The sequence below is a fragment of the Lasioglossum baleicum genome, unplaced genomic scaffold (genome assembly GCF_051020765.1).
Source record: "Lasioglossum baleicum unplaced genomic scaffold, iyLasBale1 scaffold2272, whole genome shotgun sequence".
In the NCBI taxonomy this organism is placed as follows: domain Eukaryota; kingdom Metazoa; phylum Arthropoda; class Insecta; order Hymenoptera; family Halictidae; genus Lasioglossum; species Lasioglossum baleicum.
The window spans coordinates 1,095-13,713 of record NW_027471331.1 but is presented as its reverse complement, the minus strand read 5'-3'; the positions used below and the strand labels follow the sequence as shown (position 1 = coordinate 13,713).

Sequence of the window (12,619 nt, the reverse complement as noted above, 5' to 3'; positions counted from 1 at the left end):
TGCAAGGACGACTGTACATGGAACGCTATCCTGAGACCGGGAACATGAATATAATTTTTCACTTTCTGATACTTCTACTCTGTATTCTTTAACCCATTTGATTTCATTGAGAGATTTCAGCGTTTCAGCGTCAGAATTCGCGTTAGATGATCTGCCATTGAATATATGACGCAAACAAATGAAATCAGAATATTCCGATTTCAATGCGCCAAGACAAGGAACATTAAACATTAAATAGTAAACCTCTGTCTTCCTCAGAGTGCATAAATTTTCGTCAAGAGCAGCTCGCGCGAGGGTATGGTAATTTTGCGATAACTTTTGTGCGCAATAATTCTGATGATAATTTTTGTTGCTCGATGCTTAAGTTACGCGGGAAAATAAGACACACGCACGAACGTTTTATCCGATTTTAACCCTTTGCACTCGAAGAATTTTTCGCTATGAAGAATAAGCTTTTCTTACGTTTCTATAAGCTCGGTGATACCCCATATGTGAAAATATGCAAAGAAAATTATACGTTTGCCTTTGGAATGAACGGAAGTATTTTATTTCAATATTTCGCGTGTGGTTATTTTTAATACAGCGTAGAAAACCAAAGGTGGGTTTTCTTTCGCTTTGGTTTATAGACAGAATCGAAGATACAACGAGAATAGTTAAAGAAACTAATAGAACTTACGAAATTTCACTCTTTAACGAGTGGGAAGACAAAAAACGCTTCTTCGAATTTGACGATGATATTCTCGGATCTCTCAAATCTCTCTAGTCTCTCAAATCTCACAAAAGTCTCTGCATATATCGTCGAAGGTCTCTCTTTTAAAGCTTTCGTCGATTCGCGCTTCGTCCCTCTGTAAAGTCCGCGAAACTCAACGTTTGATTTCGAAAAAAACAACATTTGTCTATCGGTAACTTTGATGTTATCCTGTAATCCTACTTTCCTAAAATTAAGCTTCCTACAATAGTTATTATCGCTTATTCGAATTCAAGCTATGGCATTAAAACGAATGGTGACTGAGAGTCACCTCTCGAGTGCAAAGGGTTAATATCGTGCCAGTTTAGGGAAGAAATGCAAACGATGTTTGCAAAGGGATGGGATGCGAAAGAGGGTGATGGCGATAAATGTGCTATTAAATTCCCGTTCTTAATCTCGCAGGTGACAGTGGCGTGATTGTGTGTCAAAGGCTGACGATACTTTTATTCGTAGAAACGAGGGAAGGAATTAAACTTTCTGTTCGTTTGTCAGAGGAGTGACTTTCCAGGATAAAGCATATAACATTTTTCGATCGCGTAGTTACTCTGCTGGAAAATGAGACAAAATAAAATTCTTACCTCTAATTGTAAATTAACCCTTATGGCTCTAAGCGTGCCTCTCAAACACCACCGATGCGCAATAATATAAATATTACAATCAAAATTCTATTAACGAATAAAGATTGTTTTTAATGACTTTAATATTATTATTTACACGTCATTATAGCACTTAACATTAAACCTACCATGGTCTAAATCATTGTTTGCTCGTCTTTGCGATTTTTCTTCTAATATATGTATGGACCTCAATGTCTCCCATTATTCTATTTTTTAAAGCTTCTATTTCTTTTCCATTCATCAGCCATTTGACAGTAGTAGGTTTAGTGTTAAAGTCTAACACTTAAAAACTTGCAAGTCAAAATATGACGAGAATAATTTGGAGTTTGCGGTCGACATTCACATTTAAAAGTACGAGCGTTAAGGATTAAAATGATTACTCGTACAAATTAAAAAAAGTCTTATCTCCAATTGAAAGAGTGTCATTCTACGCTTCGTACGGTTATACGCAAAGAGTTTGGAAACTCATTTCAAAGAAACTAAGCATAAATAGCCATTGCATCGAGTTTTCGCATGAAATCAGATGGAGAGCGAGTGTCATCTCTCGAGTGCAAAGGGTTAATATATGCAGGAACTACCAAGAGAGTTAAACTGACGTGCTTTGGAATATTAATTTTTATTCGGATAGGAAAATGATTATGTATACTTGTTTATTTTCTTTGTACTGTTTAATTATTATCGATGTGTTACATTTTGTATACAAGTTGATATATCTAATGTTCGAATATATTTACATTTCGTACATTTTTCAACGAAGTATCGCAAATCGAGAATCTTAAACAAAATTGTAATTCGAATTAAATTCTTTTACGAATAATTCATTTCGATTAGCAGTTTGTTCAATCCGAGTCTTCTGTTCTTTGTGTATTTTGATTTTATTTATACATATGGAGAACTATGGGTAAAGAAATTAAAAAACAATGAACGGTTCGAAATATTTATTGTTTCTTAAATTATACAACTATATAGAACAATTCAATAACGCAGCATTTTTTCCCTTCCAATAAATTGAAAGCACCCTTGTATCTTATTGTTTTATTGTATGACGCAACAGCAACAGGACTTATTGCGTTGAACAACGCAACAAAATTATTGACAAAACGAAATGAAAAAGCTGACAAGAGGCGAAATTTTAAAATAAATTTTTCAATATAAAACTTCTCTTTTCGCCTGAAATAACTCAAAGCAGTAGTGGTGAGAAGTGATGATTCATTCTCTATCGTCACTCTGAACCCATTTATTGGGAATGAAAAGATTAAAAAATGAATGTAAAGGCTTTAAATTACTTTAAAAGTTCGCATTTCGACAAGCGTTAAAACAAAACTATAAAAAATTCCAATCGATTTCTCGTTCGATAAAATAAAAGGATATTCAATGAACACTTTGTAACCTAATAGAATTCAAATGAGAATCTTGATGAGAAAATTCTAGTTGTAACAACGATTCAGATCGATATATAATCCTGTAGTCGAAATTCCAATCAAACATGATACGATGTCATGGATTCTCTAGAATACTGAATCAAAAATTCTAATTGTAAGATAGATATCAATGCCATAATTCCAAGTAGAACTAAAATTTCTCTTGTAATATCGTATGATCGATTCTCGACCAAAAATCGAGATATACGTCATAAAAAATTAGTTAAAAATATGATTATCTTCATCAATATTCCCGATCTATTCGATTTGTTTCTCAAAAATCAATCGAATGTTCAATCGTTATCGATATTTGCCAATATTAATTACAACGTTCTAAATAATATAAATGGGATAATGCTGTTATCAGTAATTGTACTCCAACGCGGCAATTGGAATAAAAAGCTTTCCTCCATAGAGCATCAATTGGTTTTGACGGGCTACGTTTTAACAAAATCCATAAGTCTTATCAGAGCCTCTGTTATGATTGAAGCAAGCACACTTTACTGCAACGAATAAAAGGACTTCTAGATTACTACAATGCACATAGCAAAAACAAAGCCCTTTGAGGAGTAGCTGGTCTCGAGGGATGTCTCCTAAAGTAAAGAACGGACAAGGATGAAATGAACTAAACGAATAAACAGCGAACACGAAGCCGCCATGACCAATATTGTCTTTCCTTTGAACTTATTAGATCACCGTACTTTCTTATTGACCAACAGAACATCCTGGAATAAGTAAAAGAAAAAGATTCCTAATGAAAGTATCACGGCAAGTTGAAGAAAAACAGCAGAAGTTTTTCTTCGATGAGACGTAAGTTTCGCGAAATTCCCAGAAGAAAAATGCTCGTTAATAAGACATCGGCCTAACGCGACTGAAATACTCTCAGAACTTCAAATAATATTTTCAAGATAAAACAATTGTTGCCAATTGTTTGCGAAAAGAAAAAGAACGAATGTTACGAAATGAGATTAAAGATTATAAATTGTTGTTATACTAAAAATCTTAATATTATATTATTGTTCAATAATTTATTGCGCTAAAGTGTTTAAAACCGTAACGTGTGATTTTTATCGCGTGATAATTTTATCCAAATAATTTTGAGTTTAAAATATCGAGATAGATTTATATTACACTTCTTTATTCGGTTCTTAGAAAATATTTATTTTACATAAAATTATTTGTATATTTTATTAAATTGAATTATCTTTCGGTATTAGCATATATATATATATATATATATATATATATATATATATATATATATATATATATAATCAAATTTAATCTCTCGAATGATTAATAATAAATTCATGTAACTCATATAAACTGTAAATATTTAATTTGTACGTAATCAGCGGATAATCATATTTATAACACGTGATATTTGTATAATTAAATGTGTATTTAAAATCGTGAGCTTTTTAAAATAAAATTACGAACTTAGGTACTATATAAAAAAACTATATATCTCTTTTAAATAAAAATAAACTTACACAGATGACAAGTATAAATATAAAAAGGTAATGAAACGAAATTCGAAAATGCTTAAACTTACTTATTAACTACACCGATTCAAGTGAAGAGAGGCATCACTCGATCATACCAATTACTAGTCGATCATCTCACAATTGTTATCACGAATTAAATTTATATTATTTGTCGTATAATTTGACAAGTGAATAAGATTTTACGGTTTGAATGACTTAGAATAAAAATTTTGTATGGTTAAAAAGTAAATAATTAAAATAAATTTCTACTGTATTTATTTGTTCGTTTGTTTCATAATAGACATTGTACCTATATCGGAAAATACACATTGCTAAATAATTTTACTTTTGCTAAACCGATGTAACAAAAAATATATAATAAAATATCGATATTTAAAGTAGTTACTGAAAATTATAAAAGAATTGCCTTATTTATATTCTTTTGAAAAAATGATAATGAAGTTCGAAAAAAAAAAAAAAAAATGAATATAATTATGGTCACACAGCTGAGTAAATGTGAAACAAAGACTGTAAATGGAATGTTAAGAAAAAAATATTACTATACAGAGAGTACTTATATTTTCATAATTACACTGTTATTACAGATCTATTCTATAAATGAGGATATAAATATCGGCAAAGTACGACTATAATTATTCAGAGAACATGAATTTTTAAGTAGAAAACCGCATTTCCAGCAAACAAATTTATTCCATAGATTACATTACAAAATATTACACCTCATTTTTTTCACGCTGGAACGCTGTTGCGAAAAACTATTCTTATCCGTATATTAACTTCGATTAAAATAGAGGTGCCTCAGTACTTCGCGCGTTTTTCTTCTTTTTCTACAATGCATATAAATTTCTTTCCCCTACATTGCAAATAGACGGAAAGCTATTATTTCTTGCCAGAATTTCATTTCGCTTTACTAATTATATCTCTATAAATTCTTTGAGTTTACTCTCAGCAAGTAAAAACACATACGAACACAATATGTGACAATGAGAAAAATATGATCTTATCGTGAATGTGATCATAATAAAAATTATAGGTTCATATTGCATCTTACGTGAATAAACATTCGAATTAAATGCGTAAAATTCAAACGCCATTCCTCGTACGCACTTAACATTATAAAATGTTAATTCAGCAAGAGTAAGATCATTTTAGCTGTTTCAAAGCAAAGTCTACTTTTCAGCAAATGCAACAAAGTAAAGAACATTGTTTATAGAAACTTTTGATTTCTGTAACAGCCCTTTTTATTTCTTGTCAACTGTTACTCATATAGCATTATTATAGGGTATGTCAAATATTTATAACGTATGTATAGTGATACTTCGTTTACGCATTGCTTTTGCAACTTGTATTATTCGACTTGTCAATTACAACTGTTTAGTTGTATGAAATAGCTGTAAAAAAAAACGAAAAGAAATAATTTTATCTCCTTTTAATGATACAATTTAATTCATATAAATTCATATGAGAGAATTACCTTGTTACTGAACACTTTAAGCTTCAGGTGTAGCTAAGGGGGCTTCTTTCTTTTCATCAATCGTAACAGCTTCTTTTTTATCACCAACTGGTTTATCACTTTCATCTGCTTCCTTTTTTGGAGCAACCTTAAATGTATCATATATATGTATATATACATATTCAACAATATTAAAAAGGAAATCCAACATAAACAATCTTATAATCCTTTTTGAGCTAAAATGATCTTACAAATACCATAGCGCAAAAATGTAAAAGTGAAAATAAGAAACATTTATAAGAAAAAAAAGAAAAGAAAAAAAAAACAAAAACACTATTTATGACAAATTTAATTATATTTCCACAACTTTGATTTGTTACATATTTAAAAGAAAAAAAAAAAAATAAATATTAATATTTGTACAATTTATATGCAACATCTTAGAAACAGAATATGAAATATGATTCTGAAACATATTACTGTATACAAACTATTTCCTATTTTACAACTACAGTATCAGGTCAAACTAAGAAATTATTAAGATATTATAAACTATTACTATACTACGTATAAAAGTTTTATACTTTTCAGCTCAATGCAAATAATTATGGTTACAGATAAGTTGTATCCCTAATGTTGACATACATATGCTACATTAAATATTTTCTCCATAATTTTTTGTATATCATACATCAATTTTAAAGTATTAAACATAACAATTACTATTATTTAAGTAGATTTATTACCTCCTCTTTACTAGCTTCATCAAAGTTCTCCACTAAATCTGGTACTTCGTCATCTTCTTCCAATGTTGATTTACCAACTGTGCTCCCAGAAACTGTACTTGCTAATCGTTTCAACTGTGTAACACTTTCAGGACCCAGTTGACTTATTATTCCCGGTATCATATCAGTTATTTGTTTGTTCTCGCCATGACCAGTAATGGCAAATGTGTTAGCAGATAAACCAGCCTGAGCTTTTGGATTATTAAAATGGATGACAGAACCATCATCCTTAATCATGTTAACCTCTTCTATACCAGGTATTGTATTCACAGACAACTTTTTTAAACAACTTTGTAATTTCTTGTCATCTGTAGCAGCAGTAGCATGTACAACCTAAAAATATATTGAATATAAATAAAAAATAATAGGCTATATGCATGGAAGTTAAACATTCAGTTAAAACAATTTTTTTTCTTATAAATTGTTATACTTTAATATAAAATATGCTTAAAAATATCAAAAAATTCATTTTTATTAAAAATATAAATATTATGATATTAATAATTTTAGGTCAGTTCACACAATCGAAGTGAAAAATTAAAATTAAACTTAAAATTAGTGTTTAAAAAAGCTACAAAATCAACTGTTTGACATATTAAAAATAAACGATGGAAACTACAAAAACAACATTACAAATAAGAAACACGTGATAGTAATTTACTGAAACAATTAAAACGTGTCTTACACGAAATACAAAGCTTTGGTGTCGTACAAGAATAGTAATTAGTGGTTGTAAATTGAACAACATTTTTCAGAAGGAGGCAAATCATAGATCGTTCAAGTGGCACTTGAGACATACACTTTTATAAACTTTTTAACTCGTGACACGTCAATAATCCTGAGAATTCTATAAACTCTTTTTAATTTTCGAAATAAACCTATATACCTTCTTCTTGCGTCGGGGTGTTCCCTTACCGCCGATTCGCACTTGAGCTTGAAGCTTCTTCAACTTTTCGGGATTCATATTAACCTGTCTTTACGATGATCAGAATTTTTTGATCTTTGGTCGCAAAGTTTAAACAGACTACAAAACTGACGCAAAGTTTTATACACTAAAATAAATTGAACACGACCGGCGAGCAAACACGTGCTCCCTGTTCACCGAAAGGATCGAGAAAATGGAAGTGTACGCTTCTTTAGCTCCTACGTCAGAGATAACTTCCGGCAGGGCAATGCTTCCGTTTAAAACTTAACTCAAAACACTGAATTGATTAATTATGAACCGTACTGTTCATACATAAAGTGAATATAAGTTAATTCAATAAATCGAAATTTCACGCAAAACATTTTGCTGAGTTGAAAGATCCATTTTAGCTGTGAATTACTATTTTATACAATAGTTCATCTGAACATGGAGGTTATGGAAACCATCATATTATAACATACGACTTGGAAGAAAAAAAACTTCATAAATGGTCTTATAATAGAATTAAGAAATATCGTATAATGATATCTGAAAAAATTACTATAATCTAGTAAAAATTAACTATTAAATAAGTGTAACAATCGTAAATTATTGAAGTTATTTGAAAATTGATCAAATTTAGTACAAAATAAGGCGCGAATGTAAAGTTTAAAATTAAACATTCTAATTGTATTTGACATATTCTATTTTTCAAACTAATTGGCAACTTGTATTTCTGTCACACAGAGAGAAAGACAAATAGAAGTGTAACTCATAATAATAATAATAATAATAATATATATTTGCATATTTCTTTTCATATATAATTTTTTGATATTTTTTTATTCAAATACTTTTTGCTGATATTTTTAATAATAAACTGAAAAAAATTAAATATGTTCGTATTAAGATGGCACACATTTGTTATATTCAAGATAAATTAATATGGATCAATCCATTTCACATAAATATATAAATTATAAAATACTGCAAAAAATTTTAGTTATCTGAAAGATGTATTGGCAAAAAAGTTGTAACTACAAATACTTTAGATGCATAATTTATTTTAAGATTCATAAAACAAAGGAAGTTTTATTGAATAATGTAAATATGTGTTAGCTCTTACATAACAGCATTCAGTTTAAAATATATATTTACAATATATCACATTCTTATATAACAATAATTTAACATGCTGTTGACAATAATATAAACATAATTTTTCATATATTCACTTCCAATAAATTAATTAACAAATATATTGTGAAATTGAAAATGTAATTTTTTAATGAACAGAAGATACCAATTTTGAGATGTGATATGATTATTTTTCATATCATAAAAATATGAATCATTTATTCTATGAGAAATTTTATTTCTCTAATTTGTATCTTTATAAAAAGATATAATAAAATTAGATCAGTCTTTAATTCTTTAAAATTAATTTAGAAACTATTTCCAAAGAAAAATCACTTCTCTTAATTTTTCTAATTTAAGCATTCTTTCATGTAAAATTTAAGGTATGTCTTAATTACCTATTTAACATATATTAAATTATTTAATATTCAAAATATAGCAAGTTACTCGTGAAATTATGTTACATTTCCTTCTTTTTAGTGAAATTTTCCTGAAAAGATCTTGTACCTTATTTAATCAATAATAATAGGAAAGTGAAAATTTGATAATATAAATACAAGTATTAAAAAATTTAATAATTTTTTAATAGTGCTATTTTTCTCCACCTATGACTTGTTTCATTTTTTACATGACCAAATTCAAATCTAATTCTGAGCTCACCAATTTTTGATATTGGTAAAATATCTGGAATCCATTCTATCAGAAATGGAGTTGGTTCAACTTGATTTGGAGAAGTATTTCCTGCAAAATAAAATAAAGTATTTACGATATTTTTAATTAATTACTGTCTTAAGTATACATTAATTTATAAACTACAATTTTTTTAAATATTTAGTTCTTACCAACTTTCAAATATGTTTTTAATTCTAAAGGTTTAATTAACGCATTATTATTAGTTTTTTTATATCGATCGATTCCGTTTCTTCCCTTTTATACAATTCATATGTGCCATCCGCATTTTGAACAAAACTTCTCGTAATTTCCAAAGGTATAAGAGGTGTTTCAAAAATACTTTTGACATGTAGAATATTAGTAATTTGCCACGTATATTTAGTAAAAGTACCTAATGGTACACCATCTTTTCTAACAAATGCTGTTGTTGAATTTGGCAAACGTTTTTTTTTACCACCACAAGATATTCGTTCTCGTAAACAGTCAAAAAATATCTGAGGTACATGAAATACTAAAGGATCTGGTTTTCCATCAAATTGAAAATGCATAGTTTGATTTATTCTTTCCGTTATCGATGCAAGCCATTTAATAAAAGGTAAATTTATATTAGCTTCATCCAAATCTTCACAAAGATTTTGATATTTCTTAACAATATGTAATTTCGTTTTAGCTTTTCTTGGTTCTATTGAACTTAAATTATTCAGACTTGTAGTATTTGTGCTTGTTGGTTTATCATCTCTTTTTCGTTTTGTCGAAATGGGCTGTTGTATATTATTACTTTCCGTATTTGATATATTTCCAGTATCATATTGTACTAACATGTTTTATCTACTATTTTTACACTACTTGTATTTGAAACAGTATTAGTATCAATTAACTTCATATTATTCACATCCAAAATAGCATTTGTATCAAGAACCTTTAATGTTCCAGTATTTAGTATTTTTATATTATTATCATTTAATATATACTGACTATTATTAAGCACATTATATTTAGAATCTATACTTGACTGATCATCCATTATTTTAACCGTATTTCCATCAAGTTGTACACCATCTTGATTGATTACTTCTAAATTATTCCACCTAAATTTCAGACGAATTTGAATCAATTTCTCTTAATGAAATGTCTTATATATATGAGCCAAAAATGTATTAAATTCTTACTTGTGATATCATATTATTATCTTCTAATAAGGTACGATCACATTCTACTTCAATATTTTCAACAATACTATGTGGTAAAATTGTAGACTCTAAATTCATTGAATCCAAATCTAATCTATTTCCATCTAAACTTTGGACTGTTAAAGTATCATCCCGAAATATTAAAAGATGTGTATCTGTATCATCTGTAGTTAAACTATCAAGATCTAAAAATTTGTTATACAATGAATATCTAGTTACACTAAATTTTATATATGATTAGTATGATTCTCCTTACCAATGCCTACTATTTTATCTTGTTCATCATTTTGTAATACTGTTGTTAATGGCTTTGATATACTTAGATCATTCTGATCTAAGTTGATATAATAACTAAATTCTTCTGACAATTTCGCATCACTAGCAAATGCACAAATACAAGCATAAAAATGTACACAGCGTTTATTCTGGGAAGATTGAGCTATATCTGGTTTATCTCCTGTTGATTTTGCTACACCCTAAATTAGTTTTTAATGTTGTAAGTAATATTGCAGTTATATATGACATACATTTAAATTAGTCTGTTGATACTTACTTTATATGTGGAACAAGAACAAAAATAACGATGTTCAATTCTGTCTTTCAATTTTGTAACAAAAAGAGAGAAATGAAGATAGCCTAGTGGATGTTTTGGCGAAGCTTTACATTTCACTGCCATTATATTTTTAGAGACACGCTGTACTAAAGGGCCTGAAGTTTCTGTAGCGAGCAACCAAATTTCTTGTTTCATTTCATTATTTACATTTAAAGATGACAGAATAGAATTTCTTAAAGTTAATGGCTGTGCTTCTGCATAGCATCTTAAGGCTGCCTGTATATGCTGCATGCTGAGGCAGGCACACTGGACGAATTTTTTTCCTATAAAAAAAGATATTATAATTCCTTTAACATAGAATTAGTTATTATTTACAGTTATAATAATATATATTTTTCAATTCGTAAAACTTACATGACATTTAAGAACACTAGTGTCAAAACTTCTTTCACAGCTATCAACAAAACATAATGCATTGGACTGTGAAATAAGTGTTGTCATTTCATTAGAAATTGTAGCATTTATTAATGGTAGTTGAACAAATCCACGATAGTCTGGACCTTTATCACGTACTCTAACAGAAAAAACTTGAGCAGTTGTGCCCGTAATAAGTTTACATGCTTCTGTGGATAATTTTCTCTTTTCTCCAGGTTCCTTAAATACTGCATCACAATATTTGTTTTACAACACAAACCACGAGAACCATTATAAGTTCCACATTTTGGACATTTACGAATTCCACGTAATGTAGCTTTACCTAAGTCAGATAATAGCTTCCTCAAACGCTCCTCATTAGACATAGCTAAACAATATTATGCTTGTTTTACTAATATATAAGAACACCTTACTAAGAAACTAAATATATGTAAAGTAGATTATTTATTCAATAATTATTATTTAATTCCATATTTTATATTTAAAATTTGATGTCATTATATTTAATATTACTGTTAAGAGTTAAATACTATATGATTATAATTTTTAATTATCATATAACTACTACAAAATATTTTTGTAATAATAAAAATACGCAAATAAAATATGAATTATAGTTATATGAAGTTTACATTTATATATTTTATTATATTAGTTCTACATTTCAAAATAATTTTACATTTAGTTTTATGATTGTTGATATAAAATCTTATAATGCACTACATAGAAAGATCATTGAATATAAAAGATTCAAGTAACATTTAATTTTCGCACTAAGAAAATATTAATTAAACTTTTACTAAACACTCAGGAATTGTTTTACATGACACATTTTACGAATTTTAAATAATATTCAGATTAAAGATATGAAGCTGTTAACTGCTCTTACCTTTCACAACAAAACTAATGGTTATAATAAGAAAAAAAAATGATGTGCCTTTCACTGATAATTATATTACAGAAAAGTTTGCTTTTGATAGTAAATAAATAAAGCTCATCTCAATTCCAAATTACTAGCATTCGCGATAGAGGGCATTCCGCTTCACGCAACATTAACCCAAATTCACAGAACTAAATAATTTCTCAATTACTCTTAATTCGTAACATTACTATAAAAATATAAATATTTATTTAAATGTAATATTTATCAAATTGTTCCATTTTTTCTTACAATTATTTAAATAATTGTAAAACAT

General features: G+C 28.3%; 2 protein-coding genes across 2 annotated transcripts; both read right to left on the bottom strand.

The window, feature by feature from the left end:
• Positions 1-5,784: 5,784 nt before the first annotated feature.
• Positions 5,785-7,496, bottom strand: LOC143221342 (transcription factor BTF3 homolog 4-like). The gene is made up of 3 exons (XM_076446811.1): positions 7,419-7,496; positions 6,494-6,865; positions 5,785-5,895 (listed from the first exon to the last, which is right to left on the bottom strand). Exons 1-3 carry the CDS (start codon positions 7,494-7,496, stop codon positions 5,785-5,787), a joined length of 561 nt encoding a protein of 186 aa, XP_076302926.1.
• Positions 7,497-9,144: 1,648 nt separating this feature from the next.
• Positions 9,145-11,788, bottom strand: LOC143221343 (uncharacterized protein C2orf42 homolog). Its single transcript, XM_076446812.1, is given in 10 exon segments — positions 9,145-9,314; positions 9,416-9,487; positions 9,490-10,071; positions 10,074-10,330; positions 10,413-10,620; positions 10,692-10,911; positions 10,989-11,275; positions 11,278-11,311; positions 11,403-11,671; positions 11,674-11,788. Coding segments are annotated over 10 exon segments (2,214 nt in total).
• Positions 11,789-12,619: the final 831 nt, after the last annotated feature.